Genomic DNA, 24283 nt, shown 5'->3' on the forward strand with positions numbered 1-24283 from the left:
ATTTCGTTCTCGCTTTGCTGCTTGCATATCTCCATTTCCCTTTGGTCCCTTTAGCTAAGTAACGCGTATCTGATAGTCGAGGTACTCGACTATAGCGTTCTTCCTTTTTTTTTATTAATTAAAAAAAATCAAGAAAGGAAGCTAACTTTGGCAACCCGAAGTTTCTTACCCTTTCAGGTCGTTCCCGTGGGAGCATTGTATGAACAGAGGTTTCCGATTTTTATAAAACTAAGATCTAAGTTACTGAAATTTTTAGACAATGTTTTTTTTTTCTACCGTATATGTTTACCGAAAACGAAATATAACGGTCTTTGTATTAATTTGACATTAGTTATACGATCGTTCCTATGGCAGCTATATGATAAAAAAAATTGTATTCGAAGTTCTGAAATATTAAAAGAATTATATTCCCAAGAGTGGAGCTAATATGTTAGAAAACACCGAAGTTATACTCTTTTTTGGGGAGCTATGGGAGCTATAGGATATAGTTGTCCGATCCTGCTCCGAGACTAGTTTGAGTAGAATCGTGTAGATGGACATGGCTAATCGAATCGTTTAGTAATACTAATTAGGAATATATATACTTTATGAGGTCGGAAACGTCTCCTTCACTGCGTTGCAAACTACTGACTGAAATTATTATACCCTCTGCAAGGATATAAAATCGCCGTTAATTCGATTTTTTTTGTAAAATATTTTTTGCAATGTCAGCACTGTATCAATACATAACATCAATACCGACCGGGTGAATTTTTATGTCGATAGCTTTTACATTCCGCAAAACTGCGCCATTTCCTAACAATTAAACATTTGACATGGGTATATCGTTGTGCCTACTGGTGCTAATAGGGTCGGAAACGTCTTTTTTTCTGCCATAAAAAACACATTTTTCGAAGTATTATTAAGTTGGTTTAAAGATAGTCAATCAATGCTTAATTCCGACTTTCAGATGGAATTTAGTTACAGGAGATTTCTGAGCCACCCTACTCTTTTACAATAAGTTGGGAGGGGAAACTCTTAAAATTAGCTTTGTAAATTTTAAATATGGAGTTATCCGCTTGTTTAACACTTGTACATTCATCAAATCCTGTATATTACAAAAAACTAGTACAATTAAAAAAAAACTATTAATTAAACTAATTGTGGTGGATAAGAGCGTGGTCTTTGAAACTGAGAATGCTAAAATGATTATTCCGTCTAAGTTTCCCATTCAGCCTATTTATTAAACCTTTTCATATTATAGATGGGGTCGCGGCCATCCCGAGGAGTACACAGATGCCATGAACTTGGGCGAGGAACGATTTGATTCAATTGATTCTGATAAGAAGCCAAGGGCTGGACAAATCCTCTGGATTCGTGGACTAACGCGCTTGCAAACTCAAGTAAGTGTCATACCTAAAGTAACATTTACTTGCAATTAAATAGTAAACCTGAAAATTTTGAAAAAGAGGATCAAAATTATGTTATCATGTCTGTTTAAATTATTATATTGTTATTTTGCTATGATTTATATTATTAATTTCATATTTCTATACATTAATCACATTTATTGCATTACATGGGTTTTTTATGCTATCTAAGTCATATTTTACACAGAGGTTTAATTTGATTAATTTTATTTAGACGCTGACAAGAAATCGTACAGACATTCTGTTTTAGTCTTAGGGTTTATTTTCCGATATATGCTGTGGAGGCATATATAATGAAAGGCGAAAGGATTTGATGCAATCAAACATTCATACTTTTAAAATTTGTATGTGTGATACAAAACATTACAATTTCGGACATAAAGATGCTAATGCCAACAAGTCAACATATCGGTCGCATGCATCAGGAGAAATATGAGTTTATTTTGGAGCTAAGACTATTAATTCTTTGACATTGATTTAGTTCTTTATTTTTTCAATAAAATTGGAATTATTCATTTTTCTCTAACTAGTCTTCATATTGTTTGTGTTTCCCGTCAGTAGGTACACCCTTCACTGGACACATTACCTACCGTCACGTAAATTAGTCAAGTTAGATTGTTCATACATGTAAAAATATTTTTTTATAAATATATATATTAATTAAATATATACATATATAAATATATAATATATATATATATTTATATGTACATATATTTACAATTAATAAATATATATATCTGTGTATACTTTATTATATATACATATAACAGGCATGGAAGTTGTTTTTTGTAAAGTTTGCTGATAAAGTGGATTTTTTTAGGTGATCGCAATATTCGGCTAGCCGAAGGTCACTTCTTCACAATGTTAAATAAATAAAAGTGAACTTAATGTATGTACATATGCTGCAAGGTAAGCAGTTGCAGTTAGGTAGGCATACGTAGTAAGACATTTTACTTTTTCCTACTGAAATTTTTCTAAACTTATTGTAGATTGAGTTTTAAATAGAACTAGACCAGTTGGGTGTGAAGCCACAGCTTATACTGCTTTACCTCTGTCTGTTAAATCTTTCAACTTTTCTTGCTCTATCTTCTTTCTATCTCTTTTGACTACCTATTTGTTGTCTGTTTCTTGTACATAATCTTTTTTATTGACATTTTGCAGTTCAAATGTTATTTGAACAGGGAACATTTCGGGAATAATTCTGAATTCTTATACAAATTATTATATAAATAATATCTGTAATAATACCATCCCTTAATCAAAATATGTAGCAGTTTATTTATGTTGTAGTATTATCTTTTTGACCGATTTTAAAAATTAAATTGCCTAAAACAACAAACAATCTGACTACAAGCGACTTAATACATATTTTCAATTACCTGACAGCACTTTTGTACCCTTATCCCTGCTCTTAATAATGTAATTTGTGCACAAGTGCATAATTATTTTTAGATAATTTCCATGTCTCAAATTTTAACTGTTTAAGCAAATATTTACCTTTAATTTATGATTAGGCTATATAAAATACCATTGTGGTATTTTTCTGAAATACTTTTTTCTTCTTACTTTATATTAATACTAAATAAGACTTTATAAAATTGAATTGGCTTGTTTATAAGATGCATGTAATTTTTCCATAAAAAGGAAAAATATGGCCACTCAGTAATTCTGTATTCGGAATACCGAAACCCATTTAGCCCTGTATCCGTTACTTTACATTTAATCACTTTTACCATCAACCATCAACTTTAATGTTTTGAGTCCTTACAACAAAAACAGTTAAACAATTAAACACTGAAAGGTTCTGATGTTGGCTAACTTGGAAATTTTGTAACTAAAGATATATATAATAATATAGAAACAAAAAATATGCCAAAGGAAACTGATTTTCAATAAATCAACTAAGAGTTCAAATAATTTTGAAACGGAGGTTAAAAAAATTAATGTTTTTATTTTGTTAAATTTTTTTTACTCCTAAGTTCGTGAGTGCTTAAGTACTTTTGATACTTTGTATACTAATTTTGACAAGTCCCCGTGTTTGTTCATCCGACTGTAGGACTGTGCGACAGAACTCCTTTTGTGGTTTTACCTGATTTAAGAGCTGTTTTTTATGATTTGAGTTAACTTCGGCAAGCCGCAGTTTATATATCTCGTAGTCCAATTCATGTCGTCATCGCTCCTCAGAATATTTTCTGGCGAGTGTGCATCTCGTAATCGTTCGCGAGCTTCAAACTTTTTGGCAAAGTAATATCGCAATAACTTTAAGACTGGGAACTAGTTTGCGTAGAAACGGAAAGGCGAACTTGGCTTTATGTCAGCGGTGAGCTCTGCTCAGCGTCTGCCTCTGCGTAGATCAGACATATATATCATATCACATATATTAAAGCGAAGATTATCAAAGCGTATAAATTATTCTTATTCCGGGGTGCCACAGAAATTCGGCGTCGTTTGCGAATCAGGGGAAACCCAATCAACTTAAAATTTGTTGGGTGCCACAGAACACCAACAGTTTTTCTTTTTAGCATTTCCATAAACCTTTTTGAAATTTGGATAAAAACTTAATTAAATTGTTCGGCGCCCTATAAAATATTTTATTCGGTAACTTTGAAAATACTCAGAAGGGTTTTCAAATAAGTTCTTAAAAACTTTGTCAAAAATGTCATTAGCTAGAGTCTTAGCCGCAGAGTTCTCAGAAGCGCATTGGACCTGTTCAATAAAATCTGAAAATACGTACACCGAAAAAATCGTCGTCAATATGCCCCTATTTGAGTGTCAATGTGACCCAATTGAGTGTCACGGCGCGTACTTGATCCAGGGACCTTTCGCATCAGAGACAGACACCTTACCAATTGGTGTATTGCACAACGTTTCCCGCGGGTGTTAAGTTCAAACATGTGCGATGGGCACAGTTAAAAACTCGAACAATTGGAAAAGCCATTTTCGGTATTGAATAATCACAGATGTGGTTTAAATGACACGAATTAGGTGCAAATGTATACTTTTGGCACTCATTTAGGATCAAATTGATCCCAAAAATGTGATCCGGCGTAGTGTTATTACACCCACACTTATTAAGTTGACACTCAACGATTTTTTTTGGGTGTATGATATGTTCTAGTTTTCTCTTAAACCACTGCTAATTTGACTCATTTCAAATAATAGCTCTTGCGTCAGTTATGGCGTGGATCCTTTTAGGGATCGTTGAGATGATCAAGGATGACATTGCATTCACATAATTTCCCCTCATAGAGCATTGTGACTGCCGTAAGATTCTTAAAAATTGGGTAGTTCCAAAGAGCAATTGAAAAGTATGAGGATTTCCTTACACTCCCATTGCTGGAAAGAAAGCTGGGACATAAAATTTAAGCAAACGCAGTGACAAAATGCAAGCATCACATATTCCAAAAATTTGGGCCTAAAAAGGTTCGAAGTTGTTCTTTATAAAATTGACCATCATTTGTTAATATAATTTTTAACTTAAATAAAAATATTGTCTGATTAAAAAAACATTTAAACGAAAAGTGACTGTAGTCAATTGCCTCAACTATCAGATACCCGTTACTCAGCTAACCGACTTGAAAACCAAGAAACACTGTTTTTCTGCAAACCAATTTTGAACAAAAAAAAAAAAAGAGACCTTTCTCAATTACCAACTACCAACCAGCTGCCTAGCTACAATGGAACAACGAGACTTTATTATCCGAGCGATGACGTAGAAAATATTAACAATGAATTACCCTAATTGTCGATTATATAGTATATGTATATAATAATTAAATTTATATAAAAATACGATTTTATCAATGAAAAACAAACAACATATAACGGTTATAAAAATTAGTTTCTTTCTTAACCTACTTTTCCGTTTTTTAAAGTTTTTTTTTGCTGGTTCAGCTTTTGGTTGTTTCCGATGACATGGAAATGAACATAATTTAGATAGTTAAATTTCCTGACCCAGGTAGTATTTTACTGGTCCCAAACTGGTCGCTTTTCCTGCAGGGATGTAATTCTTATTTACGGTAGAACAATGCTCTGTAGTCCATATTTTAATAATTAATTAAAAAATGCTCCCATAAAATGATGTACCCGTATCTTAACCCATTGTATATGCATAGCTTGCCTGCAATAATAAAATAAAACAAGCGATTAAGAAAAACACAACTGTTTTTTAGTACTAGTTACCTTTGGGCCGTTCTCTTACGAACCGAACACCTTTTTTGGGTTGACATTTTTGATTTGCCTGAAACTTCTTTTTACGTATACTATTCGGTAAATAAGTAAACAGTATCAGGATTTGGCCGAAATTAAATTTAAAAAAAAAAAAAAGAATTTAAATTAAAAAAAATTTTAACTATTGCCCCAACAAAATTTTTTTTTTCTAATTTTAGAATATGCTTTCGTATGTCACCTACAGTCTGTTTTTTTATAAGTTGAAGCCATTTTTTGTTTTTAAGATATCGAATTTTATTTAATAAGCCCACCTTTCAGCAAGCTGTCCCTCTCGATCGCTCTCACTAGAAGCTTATGGCCATTGCATTTCTGTGTTGTTTAACAGTCTGTTGATAATTTCTGAATGATAAAAAGGAAATATATAAATTTAAGAACAAAAGATAATTTATTTTACCACTTCAATACTTATACTTTTTTTATAAATTATTTTAATTTGTTTTCGTACGTTTTTTTTACCCTTTTTCATCAATGTTCAAAAATAAACATTTTTATAAAACATTTTAAAATTTAAAAAAATGTAAGCCTACCGTTTTGTTAGGGAAAACTTGTTTGTTTTTTAGGTTTTTGACAAATTATACCCATTTATTGTTTTAAAAAAAAATTAAAATTATTGTTATTTTATTTACTAACTACCCTGGGAAGAACATTTTGGGATAGAAACATTTGTTAAATTTAGGAATTAAGAACCAAATCAAAAATGTATTTCATCATTTGTACTTACAGGACCAACCTTTTTTTTTTCCAATTTCCACGTTTTATTCGAGGGTTGCTATATATATTTTTGGCTGGGTTTTAAACGCTTCAACAGCCTTTTCTGGCGACGAAAATCGTTGACCACGCATTTTTATCTTGATGTGCTGTTTTTGGACAACCTTCACGACCTTCGTCTTCGAGAGAGCGTCGGCCCCAATTGAATTCATTAAACCAGTTTTCCCAGTGCTTTAGGATGGTGCTTCCTCGCCATATAAAGATTTAAGTTCATCGATGCACTCTTGTCATGATAATCCACGTCGGAAGTCGTGAAAAATGATTGCACTAAAGTGTTCATGAGTTATATCCATTTTTCTTCCGAGGTAAGTTTTTGATTAATCGTTAATCGATGTCGAACGTGGTCACGCATACAAAAGTTGTAGGGAGCTTCTATTGATAAAAGTCAAAACTTTTTTTTGGAAAAGGCCAATTGGCTAGAAGTGACCTAGGCCAGAAACTTAAATAGCAGCCCTCGCATTCTGAATTTTTATTTTAAAAAATTAGGATGATATAATTTTTGCAAAAATAATAAACAGATATATTTAAGAAGCCACTTTTGCGTGAACGTTGCAGTTTCAATCATTACGTGAAGAATACAAGTCAATCCAAAACTTTGACAAGTTTAATAATATCGAAAAAATGAACTAAGCTATTCCACGTTTTTCTTCGTGAAGTTTTTTTTCATCTTATTTTAGGAAAATCTTCTATAAAACGCAATTTTTCCTATTCAAGAGGCTTAAAAGAATTTTTAAAGCAAAAAACAAAAAATCAAAGCTTAAATTTCTTCAGTGGTGTGCCCCCTTTAAATTTATGGCTATACGGCCTTGGCATGATCAGTGGTACCTCATCCCTCCGCTAGGTGGCGGCGCCAATGGAAATGCCCGGAAATTGTATTTTAATTGAAACAGTAACGGGTGATAAGTGCCTCGGCTATAGCGTTCCTTCTTGTTTTATTTTTTATTTGTCAGGGCCGTATTTAGCAGGACCTGGTCAGTGCCGTCACAGCTAGTAGATAACAATGTGAAGTGTAAAATGTACAAATGTTAAGTAGATACAAATGTAAGCACCAATGTTCCTTCGAATCTTATATATATAATATAAGGTATATTTATTTTATTTTATGTGAGACAATAACGAGTATCTTATAGTTGAGGCATAAGGCGACAGCGTTCCGTCTTGTTTTTTTTTTTTGAAGGAAAGTTACAAAGTTCAGTCAATAATTTAAAAATGAATTTCCAAATAACTTTCTAATTTTAAAAATATTAAATAAAACTAAAATGAAGCAACATTTTGCAATTCATCCTGGAAGCTAAATTGAGTTTTAGTATAAGCAAGTTTAAGAAATTTCTTAGTTTACTTATACCTTACCACAAAACAAGAAAACCGGCATAAGCAGCAAAGATTTGAAAAAAAGTTATGAAAATGCAAAACTAAATTCATTGGTGTTTTGCGGCGCTCCGGAAATTATTCGAGGATTTAACTCTAATCTCGACTATGGCGTTAATTTTTTATTTAAAAATAGGAATACAAGCAAGATGTATCTAACAAAAACTGGGGGATACTTAAAGGGTTTAACAAGTAAAAATCATAAACCAGCTGATGAAATAAGTTTGTAGGTAAGGTTTATTCGGAGTGTCAAAGAAATCTTTTTCGGACGAAATTTGGGGGAAACTTGAATTGATGCTTTCGTACATTTCCGCCGCAGTTCGCACAGAGACGACACCGTTTATAATTTTAGGACCTTAATTTTCTGCACAGTATCTCCGAATTCCGCAAAAAGGAAACGAATGGATTGCGAATTCTTAGGAAATACCGGCGCGGTCAGCCTTTGCTTTTTGTGTTAGCGATTGTATCTCCCTCGCACTTTCCTTAGCTGAGTATCGGGTATTTGATAGTCGATAGCATCGACAATAGCGTTCTCTCTTGCTTCAACTGTGTTTAAATGCCAAACTCGAAACCTTGAGATTTTATTACAAGAGAACCATGCCTGGCCGCGCAGTTGTTTATCCAGTAAATTCTTAAGAATTCGGGGTTCATCAAAGATAGTAACAGCAGTTTTAAACTGCAGATTTCCAAATGAAGTGGCTTTAATGCTACAAAATAAAATCGTAAAGGAGTTTGTGGTTGCTTTTATTATTTTTATTACTTAACCCTTTTTTTGCGTGCTCTGGAAATGTATTGGCACATCGAACCTACAATTACTTTAACCAATTACACTAGGGAGTAAAGAGCTAAAGAGCTATCAGTACTTAACTATTTTTAATGCAGAGTGTAAGAGTTTATAATTGTAAATATATCTATGCTAAAGTACATAATCCACCAAATATTTATTTGAACATCCTGCAAGATATAATGCAAAACATTCTAACATTATTTAATATTTTTCGTCCTTTCAATATGCTAATTGCTAATCCATTCCCGATTGAATCAACCTATAATAAAACAAATGACGATAATAACCTAATTTTATTACTATAAAATCATATTAATAAAATATATAAATAAAAAAATACAAATTAAACCACAATCTTTGTACGTATGACCTGTGTCATAAACATCATTAATTGCAATCGCAAACTCAACTAACGACCAGATTTCAGTACCGGTAAGAATTGTATATTATTTTATGTATTGGCAGCTAGACAGTGTTTTGTTATACAAAAAACACAAAATCATCTTTTATGATTATATTTCTAATATTATTTTTCTAAATTAATCCTCGCTTACACTCGCACCCTGACATCGACGAGACTTTACTTTTGTTCCCCTTAACCCAATATGCATCAATTGACACCCATTATAGGAGTAGACCGTGCAAAAATGAATATATGCGTATTGTATATATGAAGAAAACAAAGTTCCTTGTTTATAGTTTATATTTGTCTTTTCGTTAGCTACTGTAAATAGTTATATTTTTTGTAATTTTAGAGCAATGCATTTTCAGATATACACAACAATTTCTTGTTAAAATGGCAACACTAGCACTTTTTATACATGTATTAGTAATCAGGAAAAGGCGGAAAATTAATGATCTAACTCAGCAATATTAAAAATCTGGAAAGGACATAGTTTAAGAATGTCTAAAGTATAACCCGCCTTACTTTGAGAATTACATAACATCTCTGAAAAGATTTAATTTTGTTTTTCTTTTTTAAATGGGAAGTGTTGGTCGCATTGTAAAGCAATCTCACGTTTTTTGGGCAACAGCAAGATCGATCATACTGTGAATTCTAATTCTTTATAGGATATTTTAGCAGCTACAATTACGTGAGTACGATACGCTCTTACTCCGTTAAAAATCATTAATGTGTAAGATTGGTAGTAAGAAACTAAACTTAATGTTTTGTATCGCATACCTTTATATGTTTTGCGACTATTTTGGGCTGCGGGCAAGTTAATTTATAAATTTCTTACATAAACAATATTTTGAACCTTTCATATGTGAAAAGTATGTTTCTCGCAAATTAAATTTTGTTTAGCTGTTTAATATTCATACTCTTAAAGAGGGTAAGGGAGAGGTCTGTAGGTTGGGACACCTTTTATTTAGTTATATACGTTTGAAAGCTTGATCTCTTCGTTTTACAACGAAAATGGAACGAGTTTTTACCTTTGGAAAGCATTAAACAAATTTGTTTTGTTAAAAATTGTGTATTTTGGTTCAGTTTTACAAATTAATAACAACCTACCAATCTACCAAAGCACACAAGATTTTTAGAAAGTATTTACCTTTCTAAATTTTAGTTTGTCGTTAACTTGTTCCTCCTCTTTTTTAAAGTGCTTGTACTTTTATGATGCATAGTTATAGTTGACGGTTATATACAATATCTGGCTTAAGCCTGGCGTATAACTTTTTCACCAAAAATCATTAAATTGAAAATACAAATTGTATTTCAAAATATTGAAGAAAGTTATCTCTCCCTTACAGACCGATCTCAATCAGCATCACTTTACAAGTCGATATAACCATGCCCGTCTTTTTCAATTCCGTTTGCGGCTAGTGGAAGTTTATGTACCCTTGCAGTTAAAACGACATCATGCAATCCATATACTTATATGCTAGAAATTATTATAGAAATATTCCGATAGCTCCTATGAAAGCTATTTGCTATATACGTAAAAAATGTAACCCAAAATTTGAAATTTTTGTTTTGCGAAATCCATTCGGTTTGTAAAAGAACGGCCCATATATATTTTTGATCAGCATCACTAGGCGATTCGATCCAGCCATGTCCGTCTATCCGTTTCTACTTAAACTAGTCTCTCAGTTTTAAAGCTAACGGGATGAAACCTTCCCAAAAGTCTGTTGAAAGTAGTATATAAGGCGGAACGAACCGGATCGAACAACTATATCATATAGCTCCCATAGGAACAATGAAAAAAATTTTTTTTAAATTAAATAACTTGTTTTGCTTCAAAGTTAATATTTCAAAATTTTGAATAACATTAAAAAAACCAGACGACTTGATTATATAGCTGTCATAGAAACGATGGGATCGTTTTCGGTAAATATATGTAGTACATTATCTTAAAATTTCTGTAAATATTTTTTACTTTTCTAAAAACGGAAAGCTCTGTACATACAATGCTCCTACGGTGACGACCTGCAAGGGTATAGAAACTTCGGCGTGCCGAAGTGAACTTCCTTTCTTGTTTTAACTGAATTAAAAAATATTTATACTTATATTAGTTTAAAAAAAAAATTTTTAATAGGGAAAAGATTTACTGAGCTGCACAAAAATTCACCATAGAACGAAATTTCTTAGACAATTTTTTCCATAAATATAAATTTTTTTAATCTATTTTGAATTTTTGTATTTAATGGTGAAAATCGCCTTTGATTTTAGGAAAAAAGACTATATTTTCTAAAACTAAAATAAATCCTTTAAGAACAGAAAATTTTTTATTTTGTAGCAATATTGTTTTACTAAAAATCATAAAAAGTTTTGCATTCTAGAAATTGTTTTCTAAACTCACAAGCAAAAGTCGACTTATTTTTAGAAAATTCACAAAAAAGGTATGTTTTTAGAAATATTTTATGTTAAAAAACAAAAATAAAATTATCCTGTTAACATCAGCTCCAATTTGCAGAAAATGTTCTATTTTTAAGAAATTATTCCTTAGAACTTAGAAAAATTCGACCCAAATGGCTTATAGCCGGAAGAGCGGGTTCATTCCCACTTCGAGGCGGACAATTCGTTGTATCATTTTTTGTACCCGTTATCGTACAGTAAAAGGGTATACTAGATTCGTCGGAAAGTATGTAACAGGCAGAAGGAAGCGTTACCGACCCCATAAAGTATATATGTTCTTGATCAGGATCACTAGCCGAGTCGATCTAGCCATGTCCGTCTGTACGTCCGTATGAACGCTGAGATCTCGAAAACTATAGAAGCTACACAGAGAAAATAAAATACCAAAACTGGTCATCAATCGGGTATTTTTGCATATCAATTTTGATCCCTTATGTTGCCATATCATATTCATATTTTCGAACATATGAAATTGATATTTTCGAACATGTCAATTTGGTATTTTTCATACCAGATTGATATGCGCACATATCAAAGCTGTGACCAAATTGTGGTATTTTTTAATATCCAACTGATATGCTTTCATATCAAACTGATATGCTTTCATATCAAACTGATATACTTTCATATCAGATTGATATGTTTGTAATATTAATATTAATCAGTGTTGTTTTTACTTTTTTGCATCTTATAAACAAATAAAAATTGAAAACCCATAAGATCGCTGTAAATATTTATTTTTTATATATTTCGGATCAATTATAAAAATAAATCCAGGACTTAGCAATAAATGACCGATAACGCTGTACTCGGATGCCTCCTGTAGCTTTGCAGCAGCGCCAGGAAGACCTTCTTCTGTCCTCGATAGAAGTTTCCCAGCGAAGTGGTGGACGCCAACTTGCCCAGTTCGGCATCTTGGCCAGCCATTTGACTTTGAGTAGTGCAGTCTGTGTTGTCAGCCACCAAAAAGCACGTTACAGTGTCCAAAAAATAAATATATTAGAGTTAGACAAACATCAAATAAGTACAATTGAAAATGAGATACTTACCATTTGCAAAAAAAATAAATAACATATGTAAATGTTTTACTTTGTACATTTTCACTTTTCGTCAAATATTAGAGAGACCGCGGAAATTCTGTCAAAAAATATCTTTAGTACCATACTAAATACCATTAATACACAAAAAATACGAAAGCACAGTCATATTTTTTTTCGAAGACTTTTCGATGTTACGTTTGATATGAAAAACATATCAAATTAATACGAATTTATATTAATATAATGCAAAATCATATCAATTAGAAATGTTGATATGAAACCGTATCATGTTGATATGAATTCGTATCAATTTGATATGTAAAAGGTGATATGTGAAAATTGAGGAGACAATATCAAACGGGTATTGTTCCGTTTTTTTCTCTGTGTAGGCTATTGGGATTTGGCATGCAGATTCCTGAGCTTCTTGCACAGCGCAAGTTTGTTTCAGAAGGGTGCCACGCCCACTCTAACACCCACAAACCGCCCAAACCTGTAGCGCCCTCAATTTTCATGCTAGGTAGGTGCCGCATTTCAATATCGCTTTTCTGCTTGCATATCTCCATTTCCCTTTGGTTCCCTTAGCTGAGTAACGGGTATCTGATTGTCGAGGTACTCGACTATAGCGTTCTTCCTTGTTGTTTCTTAACTCGTTAATACTCGATACACATTTTTAGTTAGTTAATCTGATTTTAACTTTGTCACTGTTCTTATACTATTTAACTATAATAAAATACATGTTGTAATTATAATATTAATATTTATCAATTCACAATCAAAAATCAATGGATAAATAGGGGGAATAACTAGAAAAGAGCCAGATCATTTTAAAAAACCATACATATGTACATATAACCCTAGAACCCAAAAGAATAAAATGTGGATAGACTTTGTGCGGCGCTTGTAGATTAAATTCAGTTATTATATCGGTTCCTATTTGAAACTTAAAGTGTGTTAACATCATAATCAACGTGATTAAGTAAGGGAAAGCATAATAGGTTGACAAATGTGAATCCAACAAGAACCATTTACATCACCGGCAGCGGCATAATCCATAAACAACCAGAATAACTCAGATTCCCAATTATTGTAAGAAATATTGATGTTTCTTAGAAATGTATTTTCTAAAATTAGAAGAGAGCACCATTATTTTAGAAAAATTGCCATTAAAGCAAAATCATAGGCGATTTTCGTGGCTTTTTTCTTAAGTGACATATTATAAAATTTAAATCATAATGGCTAAATCGTAAAGGCTATAATTCTATGCCCAAGGAAGGGAAGGTAATATGTTCAAAAACAACGAAGCTACCATTTTTATTTTATTAGTTTTCCAATCATCCTTATGGAATCTATAGGACATAGTGGTCTGTTCCGACTTATGTGTATACTACCTCCAATTAAAATAAGTGTTTCTAGCTCTTCGTAAATTAAAAATATTTTCTCCTTTGGGTTTGGTCTGTGTGTATGCATTAAATCGCAGTTGCAAGGGTGCACTTGTTCTATTAAGCAGCTCAAAAAAACGTTTCTTCAACCGCTTCCTAAAATAAGCTAAACCAATTTTTTTGCTTTAGCTACTGAACTGTTGCTTATTACGCTGTCTAGCTTAATTCGTCTAATTTCCATAGTATAGCAACAACTTTAACTTTCTTGTTTTAAATTACGTCTAAACATTCGTTTACTTTTCCTTTTATTCCAAAAAAGCGACTATATTTCTATGTTAATTTGGAACTGTATAGACATTAAGTTTTCTCAACTTAAAATCCACGGTTTTATGTATTAAGCAAAAAATTGCAAGTTTTATCATGCTGCATGAGCATAAAAATGTTTGTAGATACTAAATTTATTAAAAAAGTGTTTTTATTAATCCTAAAATTAGTAGGTATATTAATTTTACTGTTTTCACTTAAACCTTAAATAGGAGCAAATAGAAGTAAAATACATAACAAATCAAGCCAATAATAATAATAATAATAATTATAATAATAATAATAAATAAAACGCTACAGTCAAGTGCGTCGATTATCGCTTAACAACTTAACTTATTAACTAACAATCCGAGTTAAGCAATTCTTGGCACGCCGATAGAAATTTACACTAAAAAGTGTTCATGCCATAAACTTTTTCGATTTGTGGGCGTAAGAGTGGGTGTGGACATTGACTGAGGCAGATTTGGCACTATTGGAATCTTGGTGTCAACTCTTAACTCTCTAGCTTTAAAAGTGTGAGCGCCAGAGCGACTGTTTCAGTTTTTTCGAACTGGTTTCCCCTAGCGTTTTTAGCTCTTCTATTGCCCACAACCTTTTAATTATAGGTTAGGTTTTTTTATATTGTTCGTATTGTTTATAAAAACGTAAATCCTATTTAATTTTTTCAAAATCACGGTTTTGTAAAAGTTAAAATGGGATTTTGTTTCATTTATCAATCAATCATCATACCAATATCAAATCGGACTATTCAATTAAAAGCTATGTGCAAATAAAGTTTTCACAGCTTGGTGGAGCAAGTTCGCGAAATCGAAAATGGTCGCTTTCCAGCTTCCATATCTCCCATTCCATAAGCCCCCTTAGCTAAGTAATGAGTATCTAACAGACGAGGCATTCGATTATAGCGTTTTCCCTTGTTTTAATGTAGAAAATGTGTCTTAAGTTTCAAAATTATCTCTTAAACTGTTTAGAAACGTTGGTCAACACGGACTTTCAAAACGTGGTTTGGAGCATTCTCATTCTTTTTTTATCTTGCGCCGTTTATTGTTATACCTAGTTAAAAGTTTTAAGCACTTCTCGTTAAAAACGGTTTGCTTTAATAAGCGTAATAAAAATTACACAAAAATCGATATGTTTTGTCAGTATACTTCATCCTTCGTTAAAATACTTGCGGGTTTGCTGAACGTATTCTATTAATATGAAAGCGATCGGTCAATCGTTTTTGAGATATCGCGTTTAAAAGTTCCAGTTTTCCCTTGAGCGCTCTGCTCGGCATTCCTTCTGAGCGCTGTAACTTTCGATCGAAAGCTTCGATTTTAGAATGCGTGAAATAGGTTAGCCCTTTTAAGGACGAATATCCAGTGACATGGTATCATTTGTCATTGCCGCTTCAAAAAAAAGTAAGGCTTGGTTAACTAATAACTAGATGTCTATTAATAACTCTTAAGTGTTAAAATTTGTTGGTCGACAAAACGAAAGTGACGTTCAAAATTAAATGAAAATTACGACTACTCCTTTTATCAGGTTCGCCCTTTTTCAATAAATCATGTGATAGCAGACTGCATTTGTTTCGTTCGATAAAACGAATTTTTCTTTACATTAGCTTTCGGTACAAATAACAAACTAGAACCTTAACACGACATTCAGAAATCTTCACTAGGGTTCAAAATGAGATAGAAATAACCAAAATTTATTTACCGGCTTCTCACATTATTTGAATGTTCTAAGCAGAGAAAACGGTTCCAAAGGTACTAGCACAAAATCGCGCTAGCAAATGGTCGCAATTAATTTGTTGTTAAACTGATACATTTTTATCTGCGAACGATGCGGTGTTTACGTACACAACTCGTTCATCTGTCAAACTGAGAAAACAGTCAATAATTAATGCGTAAGCTAAATCATTTATAAACAAAATTGGGATTGTTACCTGTTAACTGCGTATTACTCAAAACATGGTGGGCAGGCTAACATTTCAGCAGGAAACGACATTTAATTTTGTTTTTGTCATAACAAAGTAGAGCCATGCATGCGTACATTCATATACATGTATACATATACAAATATATAACCTATAATTTTAATTTGATTCTCCTTTTTTAAACATGTTACAATTATTGATTGATCCGCTTTGAATTTCGATTATTTGTTTCAAAAGTAATTATGAGATATTTGTTATTAATTTTTGTAATTTTAAAGCCGGCGGAACCAATACGAGAGACTGAGGTGTAATTGACAATTGCAATAAAATGATCATCAAGTTCTACATACATGTAATATTGAAACTAACCTGCAGTTATCTTCGCAAATTCGAAAACTAATCTAAGTGATATAATAAAGTATGTGTATGTCATTACATTTTATAAAGCCCCTGTTGATCAAAATTTCTAATATGTACATTGTAAATTAAAATAATAATGCAGCAACATATAGTAGACCATAGAAAGGTTAAAAGCATTAGTAAAGTTATGTAGGACCTCAACCTAAGCCGGAAAAAAGAGTCCGTTCATATGCACATATTGTATTTGTCTACACAGTGAGAGTTACCTTATTTAAATATTGGTTGTCAGGGGATGTGTGTAAGTATCAACATTTGAAACGGGACTACCTGAATGTTAACAAGTTTTGGTGTTCAAATAAATAAATTTATTTCAAATAAATATTTTTTGGCTAGGGTATGTTGTTAATTGAACCTTACAAAATGAGTTAATTTTAAGTACAGCTCAAACCAATTAAACGGATTTTAATTATTACTGATTTGCTAAAACAACAATAAATACATCAAAAACAACCATATTGTTCACCATCAAGACTAGCTACTATTACTACTTTAAACTTCAATATACAACAACAACAGCAACATCGTCTTAAAAGTGTCTTCTGCTCCGCTTCAAATTCTGTATGTTTAGTAATTTTCTCTGATATCTACTGAACTATCTTCTACAACCACCTTCAATACAAACGCTAATCCAACTCTACACTTCTAAAGGGCATTCAAACGTACGTAATTGAACTATTATTTTTTCTCTACTTAAAACATTATTAACGAACCATCATGCACGTCGATTAAAGTATGAACTGTAGCAGTACGAATCAAGTCATATAATCAATTAGTACATTTACGGCTAAGTGTAAAGTCCTCCTCGCATATTCCTACATTATCCTTACCTTTATGCGGCACTTCCACGCCCAGTTCTGCCAGCACACATTTAAGTACCAAAGTAGGATTTTGGATTTTATCCTCAGGGTCAGGTTTTTCTATGTTTGATTATGGTGCCAGTCGGCAGTTTCGTATGGTAATAGAAAAAATGTGGGGTTAATTAATATTATTTATTAATACCTAATGGATTTTATTAAAATTTTGATTCACTGATTCTAGGCTAGTTAGTTTAGTGAACGTGGTTTTTAGGTAGGGGACTTAACATTTTTACATTCGAGCAAATATAAAATAGTGCTAAGCCAAGAAAGAGGTCATGGGTTTAACTAACTCCTCGAATGGAAGGTGATTTCGTACATTGTTAATTATTTTTTTATAATTTATTTAAAAAATATATTTTGAAGGATTTAAATTTTTGTATTTCTAATATTAAAATACAAAACAATAAGTTCGTTTCAATTTTTTTAATTTATTTAAATAAAATGCCATTTTTTAAATTTTCAAAGAATTTATAAGAGAAATGTAATTTATTCCTGCTTTTTAGGCGCGTTGCTTTCAGTAAATGTTCAAAATTCGTAGCCATACAAATCGGAAACTTACAAGAAGAGTACATTAGTCGAAGAAAACAATTAAAAAATATAAACAATAAGTTTTTTTTTTCTTGATTTAATTAAATAAATGCATTGTTTTTTAAATATATTTTTAAGGAATTTATAAGAGAAATGGAATTTAATTTCTGCATTTTAGACGCAATGCTTTCAGTAAATGTGGTTAAAAAATCATAGCCAATATCGAAAATTCACCAGGGGAGTACATAAGTCGAAGAATACTTTTATTAGGGGGTGCCCCAGAAATCGCAGACCGCCCATTCAGCGTTAGTTTCTTATCATTAGATTTCTGTATTTTAATTGTGCAATCAATATAGATTTTATATGACTTGGCGCTGAAGTGATTTCTGTGGCACTCCTAATTTTGCAATGACCATTCTGCAGGTTCTTTGTATAATAATCTATAATGTGAAACATTATCCCACTTTTGACACACAGAGCGTGTGAAACGTAAACGTATAATTGCGTTCTGGAATACATTTGGCGCTTAAAAACTTTTAATGTGCTTATCTGGAACTGCTATTTCTTGACACATCTCCCTATAAAGTAGGGGGAGGTCTGTAGGTTGGGACACTTTGCCTGAAAATTGGTCATTCCCTTATAGTCAGTAATTGGGGACGCTTTTGAAGTCATTGAAACTCACCTTAAAAGTACTCCAAACTTTTAAGAACTATTTGTTTATGGAAATTTATTCAATTTTAGTTAGTTCTAGGCACTTTTCGTGCCTTTTAAGTAAGTTAATTGAATTACGATTGCTTTGCAAATCGAATTTTGTATGTATACCTGGATTTGGGTAAGAGTTCTTATAATGGTATTCAACAAAATCTCAAACTTTTTTATGAAACTGCAAATTGGGTAACTGTGCCGGAAGTAGCCATTAAAAATAGGAAAAAACGTGATTGCCCAATGTGTAACTATATGTATAAAACTGTGCTATAAACATCTCAACCACAAGCGAATATGTATATATCTGTCCTAAAAACAAAGGAAGCACAAGTGTCTCAAAGAAGTTATAAGAAATATCTGTTTGAGTACATAGTGATTATGAATTAAATACAAATTTTTTTTGGCCGAAGATTTAAAGATTCAAAGTCTGAAAGAATTTTACCAAAAGATTACGACCCCAAACCTAGAAACTTTTTATCACGTCACAGCTGTTAGAAAATCGTAGTCAAATAAACACATTTTCGATTTTTAGGAACTTTTTACGGCCTTATAACAGCGAAACCATAGATGTGTCAGCTTTCACTTTTTTATCTATAGTAGCCTCAAATTTTCCTTGTTAAAGCTAGACCCTGACACTCACAACACATACAAATTTCAGGCTACTTAGACGAAAAAATTATATCATTGTATAAGTTAAAGGTCGTTTGGGATCGTAATCAACCGGTAGTTTAAGTCCTTTAAGATTTTGTAGAGATTAGTCTTGGCCTTATTTGTCGACATGTGTTTTATTCTGTTTGGCACATAAAAAATGAACTCAGCCGAAGCTCAATTAGTATTTTATAAAACTTTATATATACTATACTATATTCTTGCATCAATTCACTACCACTATGCGAGCTTTATAATATTTTGAGTAAAGCCAAATCAACAATCTCGTTTTTTTTGTTGTTTAGAATACCTGTGAGCGATAATATAACGTCGTATGTCAAAACATAGTAGTTTTGGTGTCTTTACGTTTGTATATACCTTTATAAATTGTTAATTTTATTTAATATTCCTTTGCTTGGAGTACTAAAATGAATAAACAACTGTTTGTTAGACTTAGACACGACAACTACAACAGCATGCCCTATATATATTAAAAGGATACTTGATTTTCAGAGTTTAAAGTTGATAATAGTGTCTAAGTGCATTTTGGTTTGATTACTTCTTTGGTTTGATTACTTCCTACTTTACTTTATATATGCATATGCACAGGAGAAAGCCACAAGATCAACAACGATGTATTCGTCCGCATTAGTGTCTCACTTTCTGAATCCGAGTCCGCTTAAGTAAACACGAAATCCTTCGCACGCATGATGAAAAGCTTTATTTTTATGTGTACACCTATGTATGACTACACATTCCTAACCGGCAACGCAATACAGCTTATATTGCAGATCTGAAATGTTTGAAATATTTTTTGCAAAAGCGCTCGATTGACACCCGAATAAAACCATTTGGTTCCTGCCTAATTTTGTTATTAAAAAATTAAACCTGCTTATAATGGTTTACATATGAATTTACAAAAAAAGTAAATGCATATAAATACATGTTTTAACTGTAATGCTATTTCGTTATTTGTTTCCTTTATGTTTACGTTTCTGTTTCTGTTCGTTTTTTGTCTAATTTTGTTTGTTTCAGTTGCGTGTGATTCGTGCTTTTCGCTCGACATTGGAAGACCTAAACGAGCGCCGATCGATGCACAGCTTGCATAGCTTACGCAGTCCTCGGACGGGCATGCCGGTTCCAGTGGGCCACCCGTTGTACAATTTAAATCTGCTGAGCCCCAATTACATCAAGCACCACCAACAGCAACCAAAACAACCACCGCAGCCTCAACAGAACGTGTCAAGCGCCATGCTACCGTCGGATATATCTTATATTGACGAAGACCCGCAACAGCATCAGCGTACCTTGCACAACGGACTAACTTCCCAACACCCATCAATATCCACAAACACAACTGCCCCTGCCTCAAGCCAAAGCTTCTCAGAAATTGCACACACCTTGCAACAACAAATCCGTTGTAATAACACCGAAGCAAAACATTCCAATGGACAGAATGAGACTCGAATTTAGATAGTTTCAGTTGTTGTCTTTAATCAAATTAAGCGACCCAGTTGAATTTGATGTTGTATTTACTTTGAGACAGTGTGTATCATATCGTGGTGAGGCCCATCAAGAATTCAACATTCAAATTAAACTAGCCATGGTTTTCCAAACATAATCCCAAATGTGAGCCTCAGCCCAATACATTAAGGAATTGCACATGCTTATTACAGAATGGAATTTTTTGAGGAAACACGTTGATCATTTTTTGATTAAACTGTAAAACCTAATAGGAACCGCAATTAGACAAAAGTGAATTTATTTAGCGTATATATTCAAAAGTGCATGTAAATTTTATAATCCCGGATATGTAACATTTATTTTCATCATATATAAAATAGCTTGTTATCCTGAATCCCGAAAATGATGTTCCGTAACTTAATATTTACCTATACCATTTAGAAAACGTAAGCATGCATTTTATATAATAACTTCGTATTTTTGCAAAAAAATGTATTATTGTATTACTTTATTACTAACAAAAACTCAAATTTTACGTCTATTCTTTCTGCGTGGAACGTTTGTATTAACGAAGTTAAAACAACGTGGAGTTGCTTGTCAACATATTTACTGTGTATCTCAGTATTTTTTGGGCTGCTATTTCCAATAAAAGTTTGCTGCGGAGTTGATTATTTTCCACATACAGAGTATAAAATGAACCATATATCGCAAATGTATAGACATTTATATTCAAAAATATAAGCACGTTGGTATCAGTCAAATGTGGTAAAGTAAAAATTGGTCGCTTGAAAATATATAAATAATTAGGCAGTTATATTGATGATCCATTTAAAAACGCTCGGTAAATACTTACATGTGCTTACATACATATGTCGAAGGTTGGCTGGTAATAAATTGCAACACGTTTCAGAAACGGTTTTACCTAGTCATCACTTGGTAAATTAATATTTAAAATTCAGCATTTGAAACCGTGTAAAGAGTTAGGTAGCAGTATGGATCTTTCATTTAAGAACGTCGGCTAAGATCGTATATGTGCATACATATACCTATATCGAAGCCGGACATATATATATTTTTTTTAACACTTTCAGACAACGTTTCCCTGCTCATAATTTAAATAAATTCCTGTTGTGTCCTTTCCAGAATTATTACTTGCTAAATCTTAGAGTTAACACGTCCTCCTCTTTCACATTTACATAATAACGCAAATATATATAATGTTATACACTAACCGTAACATGCATAATCATGGTGCATACATCTTTTTGAATATTTTTGAACACCAAAGTATTTTTTTGATCATTTAATCTTACATTTATTTGCTTTAAAAAATTGAACAACAATACATGTATATTATTATATTAAACTTAATGTTAAAATGTTTGTAGTGAACCATTTTTATAGCAGCAAGATTAATCTAAATTTCAGCCTTCTTATATCTATTTTTCTCTTTCCCACTTATTGTTTTCTATTTTACTTTCTATCTCTCTCCCTCTCTTTCTCTTCATTCTTAAAGGTAATAGGCGGCGAATTGCAAGAACGCTTGATTCCGGTCCCATATAGCAAGAGCAACACTGATCAAGCTGTAAGCCTTCACAATTTTATTCAAATTAATGTTTACAAATTTATAATAATTAAACAAATCCAAGTATTAAGTTCTATTTTGGCCAAAACGTGGCACTGAGAATGAGCTTAAAAATGGTATAACTTTAATGTGTTTTAATATTTATACATAACATTTGAAACGTCTGTTTGTCTGCAATAATACGCGCTGAATATAAAGCATTAAAGCCTAAGCTAAAAATTAAAACAGTTCTCTCGATTCAAAAGATGCCGTACTTACCGTATTTATGGTAGCGGACAGAAAAGGAAAAGCTCGGATGTCCGAATAGCTCAGACATATCTAAGATTCCTTTTACCTTGTTAATTAATTATGGCTTTAGTTTTCTTTGGGCACTGCTTTTTGTTTTTCAATTTCTATCCTGTGAACAATTGATTTTTATAGTAGTTTTGTCACTAATTAAATGAATTTCCAATTTGATTGTTGTGTTACGCATGCTAGAATTATACTTGCTTTTAGATTGTTGTTCATTAGTTAAACTAATGTCGTCCGAACTACCGATCATTTAAACACCATATAAAAAGGATTAGCAACACATATTGATTGTGAAAAATGCTATTGCTTATTATATGTCCGTCTGATTCAAGCGGGATGTAATTAATCCATTTTTCGCTTAAGATCTGCATAACTATTTAACTACGTGTACACAACTGCTCGTAGAAAACATAAAATGGTCCCTTTTTGTATTTCATTTAGTTTATACATCATAATAGGAATGTATCTTCATATGTGCATAATCGGCTGTTTAGCTTGACTGATTAAATATGTTCATCTTATACTGTTGTTTCTGTCACTTTTGTCACTGTTCTTGGTGTTGTTCTTTTCTTTTTACCTAATGTGCGCTTAGATTCGTGTGGTGAACGCATTCCGGCAAGGTCTCGACGCCCGATACGGTGATCACACCAACACGTCCCTGGCAGAGGTACTGCGCAAGCAGACCTCTCTGAGCAAACGCCTTTCGGAAACCTCTTCCATTGAGTATGCCGACAATATACCCGATGAGCTGACCATACCAGAAATCGATGTCGAACGTTTATCATCACACAGTCACACTGAAACCGCAGTTTGAATTTTATTGGCGTTCATATCCATTTAAACATACAAACAGCACACATTCTTGAAAATAACAACTTAAACCAAACTCACGCACATCGTGACAGTGAGTGCATATACTACTATCGAACTGTACATGTTTTGTTATAATATTATTTTGTTCAAGGAAACGGCCAATCCTGCTTTGAATTGTTAAGAAAAGATACTGTAACGCAGCCAACTACATATACTTAAATAAGCAACCCGGAAAAGCCAAGTCATACTTTCAAATTGTCATAATTTACAATAGAACATAGCCCACGGGCCACTTGCTGTTAATATGAGTGTTTACAATAATAAAAGGTACTTAAAATAAACTAAATTATTATACAATGGCAGACAAATTGACTGTAATCACTCTTACCTACAATTAACTCAAAATGTATATGGACAGATCCTATTACACACACTCAGCCATCAATTACTATTACTATTACAATTAATAAATGAGTCAATGACAAAAAATGATTTTCAGGTGTTTCTTTGAATGTAAAAGGTAATTATTATCTATTTATCTACAATACTTGTATATTATCGCACTTGAATCTAAATCTTTACTTAATTACCTAGCTTCCTAGTGCTATAAGCAACTGCAATAAACTACACTAGACACGATGCAGTGTGAATCTATTCTAACAACTGGGGCATTCTGTAAAAAACCAGCCACCCAACGAAAAAATTTGTACGCTATATTTTTCGTAATTTTTTACGTGTACATAAAAACAAAATGTCTTACTTTTTTTATTTTAAATTCTAAAACATCGGTTGATCCGTTCAAAATTGTAGTTTCTCAAAAGATTTTCGGCCGCATTACTTTAACTATATATAGGGTGGCTACCCTACATTCGAAAATCCGCCATGATCGGTA

General features: G+C 32.4%; 1 protein-coding gene and 1 long non-coding RNA gene across 16 annotated transcripts in view; one reads left to right on the forward strand and one right to left on the reverse strand.

Annotated features, from left to right (window-relative positions):
- The window catches only part of LOC119550109 (plasma membrane calcium-transporting ATPase 3), a 39984-nt gene extending 16247 nt beyond the window's left edge, over nucleotides 1-23737 (forward strand). For 2 of the 15 annotated variants that reach the window (XM_037859000.1, XM_037859081.1), the window contains 3 exons: nucleotides 1244-1382; nucleotides 22219-22287; nucleotides 23171-23737. In XM_037859000.1, coding sequence (XP_037714928.1) covers nucleotides 1244-1382; nucleotides 22219-22287; nucleotides 23171-23392 — 430 coding nt within the window. In that variant the 3' untranslated portion in view covers nucleotides 23393-23737. Of the gene's footprint in view, nucleotides 1-1243; nucleotides 1383-6365; nucleotides 6492-8985; nucleotides 8998-9555; nucleotides 9652-16358; nucleotides 16970-20273; nucleotides 21366-22130; nucleotides 22288-23170 lie in introns of those variants that run through there. The other 13 variants (XM_037858631.1, XM_037858802.1, XR_005219450.1 and 10 more) reach the window with 12 other exon arrangements.
- On the reverse strand, nucleotides 12144-12705 carry LOC119550861. Its single transcript, XR_005219508.1, has 2 exons — nucleotides 12472-12705; nucleotides 12144-12369 (listed from the first exon to the last, which is right to left on the reverse strand). It is a non-coding gene; the product is annotated as an uncharacterized LOC119550861 (long non-coding RNA).
- Nucleotides 23738-24283: the final 546 nt, after the last annotated feature.

Source organism: Drosophila subpulchrella, chromosome 4, assembly GCF_014743375.2.
Source record: "Drosophila subpulchrella strain 33 F10 #4 breed RU33 chromosome 4, RU_Dsub_v1.1 Primary Assembly, whole genome shotgun sequence".
NCBI lineage: Eukaryota > Metazoa > Arthropoda > Insecta > Diptera > Drosophilidae > Drosophila > Drosophila subpulchrella.